We start from the raw sequence: 17,755 nt of genomic DNA, 5'->3' as shown, positions 1-17,755 counted from the left end.
ATTAGGGTCTTCTGTGTAAATGTAATCGGTAGTGATGTGTGGAATCGGCCATCGCCGTTTCGGCGATAGAATATTAGCGGGTTTGGCGGTAAGTCTATCAGCTCTCAAATCGGTGCGCGGAAGCTAGTTCACAGAATAAACATTGGAGCTTGTTTGCCTATGATCGTGTGTGACCGCAACTTTCTATTTCAAAGTTTTCTTGACACAGCATATATGAATATCTTTGAAAGAATGACTCTTTTCAGGGAAGTATGAAGCCTGTAGCTGCGGCTGGCCGAGCTGCTAACGCTAATCTGTAAACTGCAGCTGTTCGCTGTCATTTGGCACGCGGCTGCTTGCGTGCGCACCCATCGCGGTGGAGATTCGTTTCCAGATGTTTCCAGATGTGTGCATGTAACGTAAAGGGATTTACGACACAAACGTTTAAGTGCTGTGATTTTTTTTTTTGGTGGCTGACATGCCCGAGAGCGACTCTGAAAATGACATTTGGGAATACAAACCTCTCCGCAAAACCAGGAGGCCGAAGAAGCGGCCGGCCTCCAGTCACTGCGCGCCGGCCAGGGGGGCGGCCCGAGGCCGCGCTTCGTGCGGCGCGGCGTCGCCTGCTGCCGTCTGCCCGAGCTGCCAGATGCCTTTTCGCATCCTGTTGGGCCAGTCTCCTCAGTGGCATGTCTCCGAGTGCCTGGAAGACAGCGGCCCGAAGGACGGTGAGGGGTTTATCATCAGTGACACACTTGGCCGATGTGTAACTAAGGCTGGATGTTGGATGACGGGCTATGCTTAGCCTTAAGTCTACGGGCAATGGTGGCCTAATGGTTAGAGCACTGAATTAGCTGCCCCCTGCTATAGGAGTTAAATGCAGAGCACACATTTCGTTGTTGTGCACTGTGTGCTGTGGTGTGTTAACAATGATCACCGATGACCAAATTATATATTAAAGCAGACACTTAGTGGGACCTGTGGTGAGAGCTGACTTCATTAATCATTCTCATTGCTCAAAACCTTCTCTTATCTTTCCTCTCCCTACCCCACCTGAACACACAGAATGTCTCGATGGCCTCCACTGTTCCTCCACCATTCCGAGCCACTACAGGAAGTACAGGCACTCACAGCTGGCCCACTGCCGCGCAGCTGGTGATGAGGGCGTGGCCAGCCTGGGGGGGCTCCTGGAGGATGTGCCCAGCACCTCCAGTCCGACCCCCTCCCCCAGTAAGCAGTCCAGGCCAGACCTGCCAGTAGCTCATGCCTCCCCCAACGCCCTGATGTGCCTTCGGTCCCCCACTGTAAAGGACATCCAAAAAAAGAAGGGCTGGTCCCCGTCTGTCAGGGGTGGGAAGACAGCCTCCCGCCGGGGCGGAGATACCCCTACTCCTAAAGCCAGTAAGGGGTGTGATGCTCTGGTGGTCACACCTTCGTCATTAGAATCTGCTTCAGCCCACCATTCCAGTGGCAGCGATGACATCTCCTACTCCCCCATCTCCTCTTTGCCCACGGAGGTCGAGGCGGTGTCCTCCAGGAAAGTGCTGTTCAGCAGTGATATGACAGGAATCAAGGATGAGAAGAAGGATTCCCTGATGCAGCATGACAGTGATGATAACTGCCTTGCTGAGCTGCTGCCCCAGCAGGAGCAGGACCACAAAGTGTTAGCAGAGACTGACCTGCAGGACCAGGGATGGCTCGTTAACTCATTAACACCTGCTAATTACTTGCCTGCTGGTGCGACAGATGCCGGGGGTTCAGATGAGTCCAATGTTCATGTTCTAAATTTAAAGGAGGAAGGCATGGAATCTGAGGACCCTGATTGGTGCTCTCCTCAAAGCCTGGTGTTGGAAAACCTGCGGGACCATTTGTTGAGTAGAGCTGAGTGGAGCAGGCAGGACAACGGTGGTGAAGAAGCACCTGAGCTCCCCCAGGGACTGAACCGTATAGGTGATATGGCCCCAAGAAAGGCCCAGGTAAAACCAGCCTCCTCCACACTCAAGCAGACGGACATCGGTGTCTTCTTCGGCTTGAAGCCTCTGAAGAAGGAAGAACCCAAGGCTCAGCCTGAGGTTACCCCAGCTGTAGAGAACATTCAGCAGGAGACCCCAGTACTGGCAGGAGGACGGTGTGCTGGGGGCAGAAGGAAGAGGAAAGCCTCCCATTCTCTGGGTGATCCGGATGCAGCAGCCCAGGCAGCTGAGGGTGTTACTGCACCGACGGCAACGGCCGACAGAACCCGGAGACCCTGGAGGAAGACGTGGGCTCGAGGAAGAGCCAGCGAGGGTGGCAGAGAGCGGGTGAAACGCTGCCCTTTCTACAAGAAGATCCCAGGTTGGGTCTGTGTGTGTGTTTCCTGATTAGCACTCGCTGTAGCCTCTCAGCATGGCAGAGGGCCCCTGGGCTGTGCTATTGGAGGTGTGGTCCCTGCTGTGCATTGCCTCTTCCCCGGTAGATTTGCATCATCTGAGTCCAAGATGGGAACCAGATGATCCAGAGCGTGTAATTCCACAATATCGAGGCTCATGTCTTGGTGACTGGAGCAGCTAAGGTGTTAGCACTAGCTCGATCAGACAGTCACTTCCAATCTATGGGGTAAATGGAAACCTTAGAAAATGGTTGCCTGAAACTTGTTGGTGTTCTGGCCCCATGTTGCTTATGTTTATGCAAACTGACTTATTTGGGGGGAGGATGGATTGAGTTTAATAAGATTAAAATCATTCTAATGGTGTGTTTGTCTTTGGGGGGTAGGCACTGGCTTTGTAGTAGATGCCTTCCAGTACGGGCTGATCGACGGCATCACCTGCTACTTCCTTTCCCACTTTCACTCTGACCACTACGGCGGACTCTCAAAGGACTCCAGGCTGCCTATCTACTGCAATAAGGTAGGCAATGACCCAGTTCCTGCTGAGGCACATGGAGATCTGAGTTGACTGTCCACTTGCTTGTGGTGTTGCATGTTGTCTGGTCATCGCTCAGCACTCCTACAGGTGAGAGTGTCACTGCTGTCTGTCACACACCAGATCACCGGTAACCTGGTGAAGACCAAGCTGCGGATAGATGACCAGTACATTCATATTCTCCCAATGAACACTGAGGTCTCTGTGGAGGGTGTGCGGGTGCTGCTGCTGGATGCCAATCAGTGAGTATTGCTCACTACAGTCTCTGTGTGCATAGATACTCCATTCCGCTATGCTTGGACCTTCTGAATTGGTTGTCGGCAATCCCAGTTACCTACTTGCTTAATTCTCATGCTGTTCTCAACCTGCTCTGCTGTACAGATTCACAACCCTGCGTCCCACTCACTCATGGGCTTTCATCTTGGAGTTCCTTCCTCTTAGAGTATGGATCATTTCGATTTCTTTTTAATAGCACTTTTCATACAAACACAATGTAACACAAAGTGCTTTACATATAGAGAACAATATGCCCTCCACGCCCACCCATATACCAAGTAATTAAATGGAGTAACACAAAGACAAAAATCGATAAAACTCAAGTAAAAGCCAGATTAAAAAGAGGTCTTAAGTTCCTTCTTAAGCATGAACATTCTCTGCTGGCTTCAGGTCTTACGGAAGGCTGTGCCACAGACCTGGACCTGAGGGTTTTTGTTTGGGCTATAGGAATAAATAAAAGGCTGCTATCTGATGACCTGAGATTTCCAGGGTTCATAGGATAAATGCAAATCTGATGAATAGGTAGGTCCAAGACCAGTAAGAGCTTTGTAAACCAAGAGAAGAATCTTGATCAATTCTGAAGCAGTCAGGAAGCAAGTGCAGAGACTCTTTCTGGGCCTAGCACACGTGTGGTTGACTTGAAGTAATTGTAGTTGAGATGTATTCTTAGGGATATCGGAACGTAGAGCATTACAGGTAGTCAAAGGATGCTAGTGTGTCTGTTGGCTTGAGCAAAATGGATGATAGAATGCACTCTTAGGTATGTTTCTAATGTGAGGCTCAAAATTGAGATCTGAGTCAAAGGTGACTCCCAGATTTGTAACTTGACAAGGATTAAATGCTAGTACTTGTAATTTCGCATAGTTTCTCTCTGAGCTTTAGTACTGATCACCAAGATCTCGGTTTACGGCTGACTTGAGCTGTAGGCATGGTGACCAGGGTTACGCTTCATCTTTGGAGCTGCTTTGTCTCGCAGTGCGGCGACTACGGTCACGCTTCTATGGAACGGTGTGGTGACCGCGGTGACGCTTCTGTGGAACGGTGTGGTGACCGCGATGACGCTTCTGTGGAACGGTGTGGTGACCGCGGTCACGCCTCTGTGGAACGGTGTGGTGACCGCGGTCACGCCTCTGTGGAACGGTGTGGTGACCGCGGTCACGCCTCTGTGGAACGGTGTGGTGACCGCGGTGACGCCTCTATGGAACGGTGTGGTGACCGCGGTGAAGCTTCTATGGAACGGTGTGGTGACCGCGGTCACGCCTCTGTGGAACGGTGTGGTGACCGCGGTCACGCCTCTGTGGAACGGTGTGGCGACCGCGGTGACGCCTCTGTGGAACGGTGTGGCGATCGCGGTGACGCCTCTGTGGAACGGTGTGGCGACCGCGGTCACGCCTCTGTGGAACGGTGTGGCGACCGCGGTCACGCCTCTGTGGAACGGTGTGGTGACCGCGGTCACGCCTCTTAGCTGTCCAGGTGCAGCCATGCTCCTGTTCCTGCTGGCCGACGGACAGACCATCCTGCACACGGGTGACTTCCGGGCCAACCCGTCTATGGAGCGCTACCCAGAGCTGCAAGGCTGCAGGGTGCAGACCGTATATCTGGACACCACGTGAGTGAGTCTGCATGAGTGCTGTGGTCTGTACCTACAGTGTCCTGTGATCCGAACACCCAGAGACAATGAGTAATGTGTTTAAGTCCCAGTGAGGTTTTTCTTTTATCCCGTACAGGTACTGCAGTCCAGAGTATGCCTTCCCTCCCCAACAGGAGGTCATCACATTTGCTGTCAATGTGGCCTTTGAGCAGGTGACCCTGCATCCCTGCACGCTGGTCGTGTGTGGTGCCTATACTGTGGGTAAGGAGAAGGTATTCCTTGGTGAGTGCTGTAGCCTTGGTGGGGGGGGCCTTGTGGCACCCAGCCAAAGGGGGCCCTCGCTTATGTATGTGTGTTCTTCCACAGCACTGGCAGAGGTGCTCGGCTGTAAGGTTGCCATGTCTCGGGACAAGTACCTCACCATGAGCTGCCTAGAGCAGGAGCAGGCCTCCCAGCTCGTGACCACGGAATGGCGCTCTGCCCGAGTTCATGTATTGCCCATGAGACAGGTCAACATCAAGGTCTGTCCTGTCGCCCTCACACGTCCCTGTGGCCTGTTCCACCACCCACGTGGAAGGTGGAAGTGCCGTCATTTGTATACTGTGTGTGTATTGACTAGCTCTGTTGCCATCCAAGTTGCAGTAAAGGACACTGATGGGGGTCACCACTCTCTGCTTAGTGGGCTTGTGGCCCATCGCCCAGGTTTCGGTCAGGTGCTGTCCTGACTTCTCCGCTGTTTCCAGGGGCTGCAGACTCACCTCAGGAGGTTCTCTGGTACCTATAATAAAGTCCTGGCCTTCAAGCCCACAGGCTGGACCTTCTCAAGCCAGGCTGCAGGTTTGGAAGACATCCAGCCCCTGGTCAAGGACAACATTACCATGTATGGTGGGTGTGCAATGGACCATTTTTAAGAGTATCTGCGTTTTAAAGTGCTACTCTATGGCTCTGTATCTCGAATTGTGCATGAATAGTCTCAGATCTGTGAGCCTTTTGTCCTCCATGGTCTCCCCTCCCAGAAATCCCCTACAGTGAGCACAGCAGCTATGTGGAGCTGAAGCGCTTCATCCAGTGGCTGAAGCCAAAGAAGATCATCCCCACTGTGAACGCAGGCAGCTGGGCAAGCCGCAAGCCCATGGAGCTGATGTTTAATGACTGGATGGCGGAGCTTGTGGTGGGTGGGAGCAGGTCTGGAACTCTCTGAATGCTGGCTGAGTGGGTGGGGTTAATCCAGAAACAGGTCAGTGCTGATGTGGGTGGAACTGAAGCGAAGGGGGGGGTTCATCAGGTAATGACTCCCATGTAGTGCTAGTGAAGTGGTGTGTGACGCGAGGCCCCCTTGAGGAGAGCCGCTGAATGCCTGAATTGGCAGGGAACTCGGTCTGCTGTCTGTTTTTAAATCGTTTCTAATTGTGCAAGAAGTCTGATGCTGCCGGAATCACCACTGTTTTAAAGATGAAATTTCAATTAAAGTAAATGGGTTTTGTATGTCCTTTTACTGTGTAAACTGTCTAACTCCTGGAACACTAAACACAATAAATTTCCTGCTTGCTGCTCTGTGTGTGTGTGTGGGGGGAGCTTACTTGAAACAGCTAGCACCATGGTACCATCGTTAAGCCCCCAGGTCAGGTAGCCAGGCCTGGACTGGGATAAATAGAGCATCTCATCTATTGAGTCCTGTTTAAGTGGCTAGGTGCCTGATCCTCAGCATTAATCTGTTTGTGACTCAGATTATGGAAGGAGCTGTGTGATGCACCTCAGCCCAAAGCGCTTCTGCTGCCAGATGCTCTGTCACCTGCTGGTTTTCCTGTAAGGTGTAGATGTGGGCCAGGTCCCTGCTGATGCTGATGCTGCACCCAGTCCTGCTTCAGATAAAATAGCGTAGTGATGCGTCTTAGATCCCCATGGGGACAATCTCTTTTGCCCTCTCCCCCATCTTGTTCTCCATGAGACACAGACTCGTATATAGGTGAGAGCAAGCTTTGGGGTCACAGTGCAGGGTCTCTCAGCACACAGCGCCCCCTGGGGTTCGGGAGGGTCACAGTGCAGGGTCTCTCAGCACACAGCGCCCCCTGGGGCTCGGGAGGGTCACAGTGCAGGGTCTCTCAGCACACAGCGCCCCCTGGGGCTCGGGAGGGTCACAGTGCAGGGTCTCTCAGCATGTGGTGCCTCTGGGGCTGGGGCATAAGGGCCTCTTCATTGGCTACAGATATGTCACTTCTGCCGTGGCTCGAACCTGCAATCTTCCCACCGCGGGCACAGAGGCTTAGCCTCTCTAAGATTCGCTCTCTTTTTGGAATCCCCTCACTGTCACAGAAACCCGAAAATGCTAAATCCAAAAAGACATTCCTTAACGGATTGGCCAGGTCTGCCTCCCAGTGGCTGACTGGCACCCCGCTCTGGTCTCGGGGGCTCCTGCTGGCAGTGAGAAAGGAGGCCTTTTCCCCCTGGTCGCACTTTAAAGAGGCTTTTATTTAAAGCAGATATAAATATGAAGCTTTTGATGCTGAAGGTCATGTTTCTGGCCTTGTTTCAAATGTAATCATGATGCTTTTCTGGGGATTCAAAGCCTTGGTGATCAGTTATAGTGTAAGCCCAGTCTCCTTGGCAGCTCTGGGGGAAAGGCTGGGTCACCAGCAGCACTGACGGACGCGCTGGACTGTGGGCTGGCAGCACTGACGGACGCGCTGGACTGTGGGCTGGCAGCACTGACGGACGCACTGGATTGTGGAGAGGGCTCTGCTGTTCAGCAAGCCACACTGCAGCCGGCATTGTCTTCGAATCTTCCCACTATTCTGTCCAGGTGTCTTGGCTTTTGCTGCCCTGAGTCCCTCTCTCTGCCCTGCGTGTATTAGTAAGAAGCTTTTTACGCTTCGCCTGAGCATACGGTGGAGGTGCCGTCTGTTTCTCAGGAGAGGCTTTTCTTGAAGGAGTTACTTAGTCGTTGACTTGATGGTTTTCAATTGTGTCACCTGCTTCCTTTCATTCCTTTACCTGTAATGTCCCAGTCATTAATGGTTTGCCACCCACACATTTCAAACCTTTATTAACTTTACAGGAAGCAGTGCCAAGATATTGACAGTGATGGTATAAAGGGCAAGAAAAGGGACCAACACTATGTTGCTATGATAAGACGCTGGAGGCAGGGTTACATGGATGAGAAGTGAGTGGGGTTTGGATGACTGATGTCATCAGGAGCAGGAAGCCCCATTGGAAGCTGGGAGTTGGTGAATCTGCCAGCCAATCAAAAGGCATCAGGGTCCCCATGAGCTTCGGCCCTCTTCCGTTTTAGCTTGAAAATGCTTCTTAACAGTGTTTATAATAGTGGTTGCTGAATCGATTGTGTCGTGTTTTTTGTGGGATGATTCATGTTTCGCCACACTACCTCTGAAATCTGATTTTAATTTTTATTTATTTTTATTTAATTTTTATAAATTATATCTTTGGATTTGTGGTGGAGAAATGTTGCAGTTCCTCTGCAATCCTACAGGTGGTGCACTCTAAACTCTCCCCACATTGACAGGCAGCACACGGTACTGTGGAGTAGGAGCCAATTATTTCCTAACTTTAAGCAATGACAAGAATGGTGCACAGTTTAAATCCAAAGTACCGAGGACCTTTGGCTTTCAAAATTTAAATGGTAAAGTGGAGTTGGACATGAGCCATCCTGTATGCAAACTTTGTCCTGTGTAAGTTACGCGTTGTGATAATGTGAGGAACGTACAGGCACATATTGCATCCTGAGACAAGGCAGTGAAGAAGCACAAACGCTTGTTTCGCCTTGTTTAAATGCTCTATGGGTTTTGAGGAGGAAAATCGTTTGGAGCGTGCTGTGTGTTTCCTCATGTTCAACTCAGTTGTGCAGTTACTGAGTAAAGCTTAAGTGGTAAGACTATTTTTTTCCTGGTTCAAGGTTTTAAAATTCTAAAAAAATCAAACAAATCATAGTATCAAATTGGGATATTCATAGAAATGCGATACATATCGAATCGGCACCTAGGTATCATGCTAATCTTATGGGTGGTCACTGGTGATTTCCATCTCTGTTTTCTATACATATATATATTTTTACATTTGATCATAATTTCACAGCTGCTTAAACCAGGCTGTAGAATGCAGTCAGTCTCGTGCCACTCTCTGTCCACAATGACACGAAGGTGGTTCCTGTACATGCCCTTCGTCTGCCATGCCTGCCTTTCTGGGGCTGCGGATCACCTCTGACTCCCCCTGAAGTCCATCTCACACTGGAGTGGAGGGGCCAGGGTGGCAAGTCCTCGCCTTACTTACAGGAGCAGCTGCCAGGCTGGAAGCCCGAAGAGCCCGGGAACCTGAGCAGGGTCACTGTGACCTGAGGAGAGGCAGCAGACTGGCGTATGAGTGATGGTGTGTCTGAGGCCTGCCCACGCGCTTGTGTCTGTGTGGGAGATTGGTGATAGTGTGTCTGAGGCCTGCCCACGCGAGTGTGCCTGAGGGGGAGATTGGTGATGGTGTGTCTGAGTGGGAGATTGGTGATGGTGTGTCTGTGTGGGAGATTGGTGATGGTGTGTCTGAGGCCTGCCTACGCGAGTGTGCCTGAGGGGGAGATTGGTGATGGTGTGTCTGAGTGGGAGATTGGTGATGGTGTGTCTATGTGGGAGATTGGTGATGGTGTGTCTGAGGCCTGCCCACGCGAGTGTGCCTGAGTATGAGATTGGTGATGGTGTGTCTGTGTGGGAGATTGGTGATGGTGTGTCTGAGGCCTGCCCACGCGAGTGTGCCTGAGTATGAGATTGGTGATGGTGTGTCTGAGTGGGAGATTGGTGATGGTGTGTCTGAGGCCTGCCCACACGAGTGTGCCTGAGTATGAGATTGGTGATGGTGTGTCTGAGTGGGAGATTGGTGATGGTATGTCTGAGGCCTGCCCACGCGCGTGTGTCTGAGTGGGACATTGGTGATGGTGTGTCTGAGGCCTGCCCACGCGAGTGTGCCTGAGTGGGACATTGGTGATGGTGTGTCTGAGGCCTGCCCACGCGCGTGTGCCTGAGTGGGACATTGGTGATGGTGTGTCTGAGGCCTGCCCACGCGAGTGTGCCTGAGTGGGACATTGGTGATGGTGTGTCTGAGGCCTGCCCACGCGCGTGTGCCTGAGTGGGACATTGGTGATGGTGTGTCTGAGGCCTGCCCACGCGCGTGTGCCTGAGTGGGACATTGGTGATGGTGTGTGTACCTTTTGCTTCAGAAGCTTGCCCAGAAACATTTGCAAGTCAGCCGCACAGTCTGTTTTCATGTCATTCACAGCTAGGATCTGGTCACCCTTGTGGAAGAGGCAGGTTGACCCAAAGTGGGGGCTCCACTCACTGACACTGGGGGGAGGGAGGAGGTGGTCAGCTGCAGCCTGTATTGAAAGCTACAGTATAGTATGTTGTCATTTAGACAAACCATAAAGTTCCTCTGTTAATATCCAAAAAAGATATGAGGGAGGGGCTTGAAATGTTCTCTGGTGTCATGTGACTGAGAGATGTATTTGAAATTCTACATTGTGCCAATTTCCATCCCATTTTCCAAAACCGCTTATCCTGTTCAGGGTCACATGGGGTCCCAAGCCTATCCCGGTGGTTATGGGAGCAAGGGCGGGAATTACCAAGGATGGGGCGCCAACCCATCCCATGGCACACTCACAACCTATGGGCAATTTGGCAACTCCAATTAGCCTCAGTTTGTTTTTGAACCGTGAGAGGAACCCTATGGCGACATGGCGAGAACATGCACTACTCGCTTTTTGATACACAAAAGATTATATATCCTATATGAAATATTTCTAGGTACAGCGCATTCAGGTTCTCCCAAAGTCACTGCCTGAAAGCCTAGACGAGGACCAAGGCCCATGGAATACCCACCAGGGTGTCCCATCAGCGTCCTCCAGCTTCAGATGGTGCTTCAGGTCACTCAGGTCCACTGAAATGTCTTTCTGCATGGGGATTTTATTTCTGGAAAAAGGAAAAAAAAATAAAACATTTAGTCGGAAGAACTACACTACCCACAGTTCCCTAGGCGATCGGTTCTTGTTACCCATCTAGCTCTTCTTGCCACTTTTCACAGGCCTCCTGACTTAGGGGCCGGTCTCTCTGCTTTATGTCAGTTTTGGATAGAGACAAAGGATCTGCTATGTCTTCTGTGATGTTCCTGTGGAAATGCCAAGTGATTATAATGATGCCACATTTTTAAGAAAAACACAATATTTTGCTTTAAGGTTAAATGATATTACTAGTAATGCAGAGAAAAGTTTTATTTTGTGTGCACAGGATGGCATGGTTGGGTCCCCCCCCCCCGACCAGACTCAGGCTTCAACAGATGTGGATGGAGGACATGACTTTGAGGATGTTCACTGTTCACTGTTCCTATTCCCTGGATTGCCCTGTTGTTTGGCTTGCCACTCAAACCAAACATTTGCTTTAGACCTCCTGAAGTTTGGGGGCCCCCTGCTGGCCACAAACAGTCACTATGGTACATACTAAATAAACACATTCTGAGGAGATGCAGGAGCTAACCAGCTAGCTAGCTATGATCTGATGCTACCAGTTAGTTGCTTATTTCATTTTTGAAACATTTGAAGGGGGTGTGGAGCCCATAAGCAGCAAACCTGGCCCTGGTTCTACCCTACAAGGCATTCTTGGAATATTCGTGTAAACTGGTGAAACTGCTAGTTGGATAAAAATGTGACTTATTAAGTAGAAGCCAGAAAAAACAGTGATGTGTTAAGCAATCTCGGTTTAAGAGGGACTTTGTGTGACACAAGGTCAGGTCTGATCTCCACTCCCGCCCTTCGTGCCTGGAATGTACTAGGTGAACCTGAGCAACCGGCTCCCAGAAATGCAGACCGGTGCAGAAGTATGTGAACTCCGACACATCGCTGTGAAGAGTGCCAGCCATTGTCTTTGTGGTCTTTCCATACACAGCTGCTGCTCTTCCATTTCCGTCCTTAATTAAGGAAATCTGAGCAGTCTGGGAAGCTTTTGCCCCACATGGAGGGGGTGCTAACATTGAACATGTGAAGGGCTGGATGCCCCCAGATCGCAGTCATCACTCACTCTTCAGTCCAGCTGTCTGACCATCCTCCATTGTTAACCTGCGGGTCCACTATCTTCATCCTCTTGGTCTCCTCGGTGACAGATGACAAGGATTGGCTCTCTTGCTTCCTTCAGAAGCAGAAAGCCCTGCTGTTTAGACTCTGTTCCCCTGCCGTGTAACTTGGCAGACGTGGTCGACTACAAGCTCTCTACTTACATTGGATAATTCTCATATAACTGCTCCTCACCCTCCAGCATTTCGTACCTGTCACAATCAAAGCAACATTAGAATCATCTCTCTTCTACAGCCAGCTTGTTTCTCACGAAAGCTTCTCTGGGTCCCAAACAGCTGGTACCAGCTCTATGAAGGCCACATCACAAACTGATACTGCAGGACTTGGGATAAAGGGTCCTGCTCCGAGTCATTGAACCAGCTATATTCAGCGAATTAACTCATACGTTTAGTCAGTGTTCTATCTGCATTCAGAAGAGTTGTTAATCTTTGGGGAAATGTTAGTGACAGTCCTGGAGGTAAAGACTGTGACAGCGATTGCTGGTATCTGTGGGGGCCGGTTCTGGGATGAAGGAAAAGGTAAAAGAAAAGATGGAAACTTACACTCTGTCCATTTTGATGTAAAAACTCTCCTCTTCCTCAGCTTCATCATCATCATCATCATCATTATCATCATCATCATCATCATCATTATCCTCTTCATTTCCCTAAATTATTATTTGATATAAACAGATGAAGAGGTGGTGGGTGCTGGGATGGTGCTTCACACTCTCCAGAGATACCTCTTCAAATCCCCCAAAACGTCCTGGGGTGTTTCCACACACACTGGGTGTGTGACGGGGAGCATCAGCTGATTGGCAGGACCGGTAGTGTCTCACTGACCTTGGCTACTTTAACTAAGGGAGCATTTTGTTAAAAGGCTGAAGGTCCTGGATGCTCAAGCTAAACATGCTGTCCACACCTAAGGATCTTCTCGTTCCCTGTACAGCTAAACACCGACCCAGTGTGAGATAAGTATTTACCCTTTATGGAAGCGTTTTGCCCCACTTGGTGCCCGTTACTTCACACCCGACCTGCTCCTGCTTTGAAGTTACTTAAACCCACAGTCTCCCTCCCCTGATGTGGTGTGTTGGCTTCAGAACCCCCCCCCCCAGCCCTTGGCACAGAGGTTAGTGGCAGTAACATGGTCCTGGTACCTGAGACATGATATCCAGGACACTCTTGGGCGTGTCGTAGTGTGACTGTCGGTCATCTTCTTGTGCCTTGATCTCTTGACAGGATGCAGGTCGCATGTTTCCAGTCTTGTTAGATGCCTGTTAATAATAACAATAATAATTGATGTTGACCCCCATGGGGAAATTTTCTTTACACCAGCACCAACTTGCTGTCTGTAGGTGAGAACAAGTGAAGGGCAGTGAAGGGCAGTGAAAGGCAGTGAAGGGCAGTGAAAGGCAGTGAAGGGCAGTGAAAGGCAGCCTCCCACAGCAGTGGCCAACACACTGAGGGTTAAGGGCCTTGCTCAAGGTCCCGCAGATGTGCTGAGGCCAGGCTCAAACCGACAATCTTCTGATCACAGGCACAGAGGATTAGCCAGCAGCAGTTAAACTCCACATGTTTAACCCCCCCCCCCCCCCCCCACACACACACATATATAACATATTTCTTTCAAGGTTCCACGATATGTTACAAAGCGTGGTATGCTTGCATAGGCTCAGTCCGTTTGTTCCCAAATCGCTCCCAGCTTACCTGATGCTCAGCGAGAGAGATGCTGTTGCTTGGTGCAGAGGCAGAGCGGTTCCTCTGGGGGAAGGGGTGGGTAGAAGAAATGATCTTATGAACAAATCACAGCAATGAGAGTGGGTACCTTTGTACCCCTCTATCCTGGAATTTCAGTTTTGGCCTGGGATATACCAGGCAAACAGAAAGGACAGCCATACCAGGTCTTCTTTAGAATAGAGATTCCTTAGCGCCTTGTGGATGTCACTGAACCATCCATCCACTTCGAACCTGTAACCATGGAGATGGGCTTGTTAGTAAAGGCTCTTCATTGTCCAGGATGATGGCCTCCATTGAGACTATGAGGATCAGAGTTCTGCTCAGATCTCACAATGACAAGGTCCAACAGACTGAAGCAGACCAAGGATGAGCACCCAAGAATGCCAGCTACACAGGACTCAGATATGCAGGGAGATGGTCAAGGGGCAGCTGGTCAACAGCGTCCCATTAATGCCTAAGCTGAACCCACTGAGCCCTCAGACAGCCTAGTAAGTGAAACGGTCAGCATCCTGCTTCCCACGTCCTGTCAGAGACAAACAGGCCTTTCGTCATTTGGCCAATGATCTGTGCCATGGGTACTGAAGCACATTTATAACCAAACAGGTTCGTCTTCCTGCAGAAGACATTCATAGCCAGTTGTTAATTAAAGCTTCCCCACCACCTTGTGCCAAATGCGACCCGACCAGCGCTGCCACACACTTACTTTCTCTCGCTGATGAGGTAATAGTCTCTGTCATTGGCATGGATGTAGAGCACACAGTCGGGGAGGCATTTGAAGGTTTTGTGGATCCACTCCCACCTGTTTTGATTCTCTGGGGCAGGGTAAATCGTTGAGATCCTGGCAGGAAATGACAGAGTCAATCACAGGAAACTGGCGCCTCACAGAGGTCAGTGAGAGGCAGACCATGCAGGGGCAGGAGCGTCATGTAGGGGTAGGAGAGTCATGTAGGGGTAGAAGAGTCATGCAGGGACAGGAGCGCAATGCAGGGACAGGAGCATCATGTAGGGACAGGAGAGTCATGCAGGGGCAGGAGCACCATGCAGGGACAGGAGCGTCATGTAGGGACAGGAGCGTCATGCAGGGCCAGGAGCGCAATGCAGGGACAGGAGCGCCATGCGGGGACAGGAGCGTCATGTAGGGACAGGAGCGTCATGCAGGGACAGGAGCGCCATGCAGGGACAGGAGCGTCATGCAGGGGTAGGAGAGTCATGTAGGGGTAGGAGAGTCATGCAGGGACAGGAGCGCAATGCAGGGACAGGAGCATCATGTAGGGACAGGAGAGTCATGCAGGGGCAGGAGCACCATGCAGGGACAGGAGCGTCATGTAGGGACAGGAGCGTCATGCAGGGCCAGGAGCGCAATGCAGGGACAGGAGCGTCATGTAGGGACAGGAGCGTCATGCAGGGACAGGAGCGTCATGCAGGGACAGGAGCGCCATGCAGGGACAGGAGCGTCATGCAGGGGTAGGAGAGTCATGTAGGGGTAGGAGAGTCATGCAGGGACAGGAGCGCAATGCAGGGACAGGAGCATCATGTAGGGACAGGAGAGTCATGCAGGGGCAGGAGCACCATGCAGGGACAGGAGCGTCATGTAGGGACAGGAGCGTCATGCAGGGCCAGGAGCGCAATGCAGGGACAGGAGCGTCATGTAGGGACAGGAGCGTCATGCAGGGACAGGAGCGCCATGCAGGGACAGGAGCGTCATGCAGGGACAGGAGCGCCAAGCAGGGGCAGGAGCGTCATGCAGGGACAGGAGCGCCAAGCAGGGGCAGGAGCGTCATGCAGGGACAGGAGCGCCAAGCAGGGGCAGGAACGTCATGCAGGGACAGGAGCACAATGCAGGGACAGGAGCGTCATGCAGGGACAGGAGCACCATGCAGGGGCAGGAGCGTCATGCAGGGGCAGGAGCTTCATGCAGGGACAGGAGCGCCAAGCAGGGGCAGGAGCGTCATGCAGGGACAGGAGCGCCAAGCAGGGGCAGGAGCGTCATGCAGGGACAGGAGCGCCAAGCAGGGGCAGGAGCATCATGCAGGGACAGGAGCACAATGCAGGGACAGGCGCGTCATGCAGGGACAGGAGCGTCATGCAGGGACAGGAGCGCCAAGCAGGGACAGGAGCACAATGCAGGGACAGGAGCGTCATGCAGGGACAGGAGCGTCATGCAGGGACAGGAGCATCATGCAGGGGCAGGAGCGTCATGCAGGGACAGGAGAATCATGCAGGGACAGGAGCATCATGCAGGGGCAGGAGCGTCATGTAGGGGCAGGAGCGTCATGCAGGGACAGGAGCGCCATGCAGGGACAGGAGCGTCATGCAGGGACAGGAGCATCATGCCACTCGGCGGTCAGAGGACATACTTAGAGAGGTCGATGACCCCCTGCGCTTTGTCCCGCTCGTCCTCACTGCGGTAATATTTGAGCAGATGTGTGCCCCAGCTGGTTTTAAACAGCACAAAGAATCTCCTCTTCCAGGATTTCTGCAGGAACAGAGGAGGTTTTTATGCCAATTAACCACGAGGAAACTGAAAAGAAAATGAGGAGCGACAGCAGGAACTTTCTGTGGTGAATTTCATTCATGCCAAGAATCGGACTTGTAAAGATTTTTATATTAAAGATACAAGACATTTGTCTTGTTCGGTGTGCTCCAATAAAATGTATAACATGCAGGACAACTGGAAGAAGACGATTTATAATTATGTATAGATGTTAATTTTACAGTTTTTTTTACACAAGATTGTATACTGAGAAGCAGCATGGGGTGGAGCAAAAGTGAAAGAAAGAAAGAAAGAAAGAAATAGTGAATGTAAGTAAAGCGGGGTGATGCTCAGAGGAATGAAATAACTTTGATGTTGGCCTTTTACACAAAGTCCACCTCCCAATATCATCCTCTTAAAATTCCTCTTTCTTTCACAGGTTCGATTCAGTAACTACTGATGACTTTATATCCGAATGTGTGTGTGAAGTCAAAATGTGCACAGAGAAATTTCACAGGAGTATGTTTATGCAACACTCGAGTTCTGCAAGACACCCGCGAGAAACCAAAAAACTCACCTGAGACTTGAAACGGCCAGCTGGAGGAGATTTGATTAGGTGTCCAGTGCGCACCTCCTCCACGTCCGCCGCTGGGGCATAGAACACAGACTTTGAGCCTAGAAAGATTAATAAATAGTAAACTGGGGAACTTTTGGTCTTCATGGAATAGTAATATTTAAAACAATCTGATCAATTAACCCCAGTCTTTATGACTTTCAGTCAAATCACCTTTGGACAACATTACTAATTTCTAATAAAATGGCTGTATAACTAAAATAGCCCCCAAAAACTACATGAGGCATTACTGTCATAAAATGATGCTCACATTAGGTATTAGAACCGTGACTCCCAGAGGCTAAATTTACAGCAGTACATCTGTAAGATCCTATTGAAGTGCTCGTGCATCTTGCACACCGATTCCAAATGATATGTTTCTTGTGCTTTTGTTCCTTTGCAATAACAAGAGTTAAAGAGTCGCACTGAGGTTCCATCGTTGAATGCAGAAGGAACCCAGCGCGGTGTTTTGTTTACCAGCTTAGTAAATGTTTATGGCGTCCTTAAAAATAAGCCTCCCTCAAGGTACCAAGACAAGGCAGGGCTCTAATGGCAGCCTGCCAGGGTCATTTCCCACGGCGTTTGATGGCACTAAGCCCACCGCTTCCCCTCCTACTTGATATCCGCTGGGCGTTCTTCCCGAGCATATTGGATCCCACCGCCCGTGCTGAGAAGAAAAGTCTGGCAAGAAGAGGGCCAGGTGGACCTACAGACAGTGAAATAGTGCACATCAGCTGAGCTCGTCCATTTCCTCGCAGTGACGTCTCTAAGCATTTTTGGGAAAACACCATAAGCAACAGTGGCATGGAAGCACACACTCACAGGTACGTCTACAGGAGGTTTGATGTGCTACTCGGTGACCCTACAAACAACATAAAAGTAAACCTTACCTGCACAGAAGAGAGCGACACCTGCAGTGTGCTCTGTCTCCCACGATGCTTCAGGTACCTAATCGCTCACCAGCTCCACTCCCTTGGACTCCCACGTTCTGAGCTTAGCTGTCGGCGTGTGAGGAGCATAATGTCGCCTCCGAAACAAAGTTGCTTATGAAAATACTTAGGATGTGATGTCACTGGCATGCTTGGGGCAGA

The 17,755-nt window shown here is 50.8% G+C and overlaps 2 protein-coding genes across 3 annotated transcripts; one reads left to right on the top strand and one right to left on the bottom strand.

Annotated features, from left to right (window-relative positions):
- Positions 1-79: 79 nt before the first annotated feature.
- On the top strand, positions 80-6,296 carry dclre1a (DNA cross-link repair 1A (PSO2 homolog, S. cerevisiae)). Of its 2 annotated transcripts, none has more exons than XM_048987647.1 (9): positions 80-707; positions 1,045-2,313; positions 2,731-2,864; positions 3,003-3,121; positions 4,621-4,764; positions 4,883-5,028; positions 5,113-5,267; positions 5,490-5,626; positions 5,763-5,916. In XM_048987647.1, exons 1-9 carry the CDS (start codon positions 458-460, stop codon positions 5,776-5,778), a joined length of 2,370 nt encoding a protein of 789 aa, XP_048843604.1. In that variant the 5' UTR covers positions 80-457; the 3' UTR covers positions 5,779-5,916. The 2 variants fall into 2 exon arrangements, with proteins under 2 accessions (XP_048843604.1, XP_048843602.1); XM_048987645.1 differs by having other exon boundaries at positions 82-707; positions 5,490-5,631; positions 5,763-6,296.
- Positions 6,297-7,772: 1,476 nt separating this feature from the next.
- LOC125715761 (pleckstrin homology domain-containing family S member 1-like) lies at positions 7,773-17,716 on the bottom strand. Its single transcript, XM_048987671.1, has 15 exons — positions 17,555-17,716; positions 17,281-17,370; positions 16,629-16,726; positions 15,936-16,054; positions 14,282-14,416; positions 13,740-13,809; positions 13,549-13,602; positions 12,999-13,115; positions 12,406-12,509; positions 12,007-12,054; positions 11,811-11,918; positions 10,792-10,905; positions 10,620-10,709; positions 9,950-10,085; positions 7,773-9,091 (listed from the first exon to the last, which is right to left on the bottom strand). The coding sequence occupies exons 2-15, from the start codon at positions 17,309-17,311 to the stop codon at positions 9,023-9,025; spliced, it is 1,293 nt and encodes a 430-aa protein (XP_048843628.1). The 5' UTR covers positions 17,312-17,370; positions 17,555-17,716; the 3' UTR covers positions 7,773-9,022.
- Positions 17,717-17,755: the final 39 nt, after the last annotated feature.

This window comes from Brienomyrus brachyistius, chromosome 20 (assembly GCF_023856365.1).
Source record: "Brienomyrus brachyistius isolate T26 chromosome 20, BBRACH_0.4, whole genome shotgun sequence".
NCBI lineage: Eukaryota > Metazoa > Chordata > Actinopteri > Osteoglossiformes > Mormyridae > Brienomyrus > Brienomyrus brachyistius.
The sequence above is the reverse complement of the archived record's forward strand: the minus strand, read 5'-3'. Positions and strand labels throughout refer to the sequence as shown.

What these genes read in the sequence shown, in the direction of transcription:
- dclre1a (XM_048987645.1), top strand. Translation starts at nt 458, where the DNA reads ATGCCCGAGAGCGACTCTGAAAATGACATTTGGGAATACAAACCTCTC. An exon ending in TAAGGAGAAGGTATTCCTTG is followed by an intron (nt 5,029 to 5,112) that starts GTGAGTGCTGTA and finishes GTTCTTCCACAG; the next exon opens with CACTGGCAGAGGTGCTCGGC. An exon ending in TGAGACAGGTCAACATCAAG is followed by an intron (nt 5,268 to 5,489) that starts GTCTGTCCTGTC and finishes CGCTGTTTCCAG; the next exon opens with GGGCTGCAGACTCACCTCAG.
- LOC125715761 (XM_048987671.1), bottom strand. Translation starts at nt 17,311, where the DNA reads ATGCTCGGGAAGAACGCCCAGCGGATATCAA. An exon ending in GAACGCCCAGCGGATATCAA is followed by an intron (nt 16,727 to 17,280) that starts GTAGGAGGGGAA and finishes TAATCTTTCTAG; the next exon opens with GCTCAAAGTCTGTGTTCTAT. An exon ending in TCAGACAGCTGGACTGAAGA is followed by an intron (nt 10,906 to 11,810) that starts GTGAGTGATGAC and finishes GCATTTCCACAG; the next exon opens with GAACATCACAGAAGACATAG.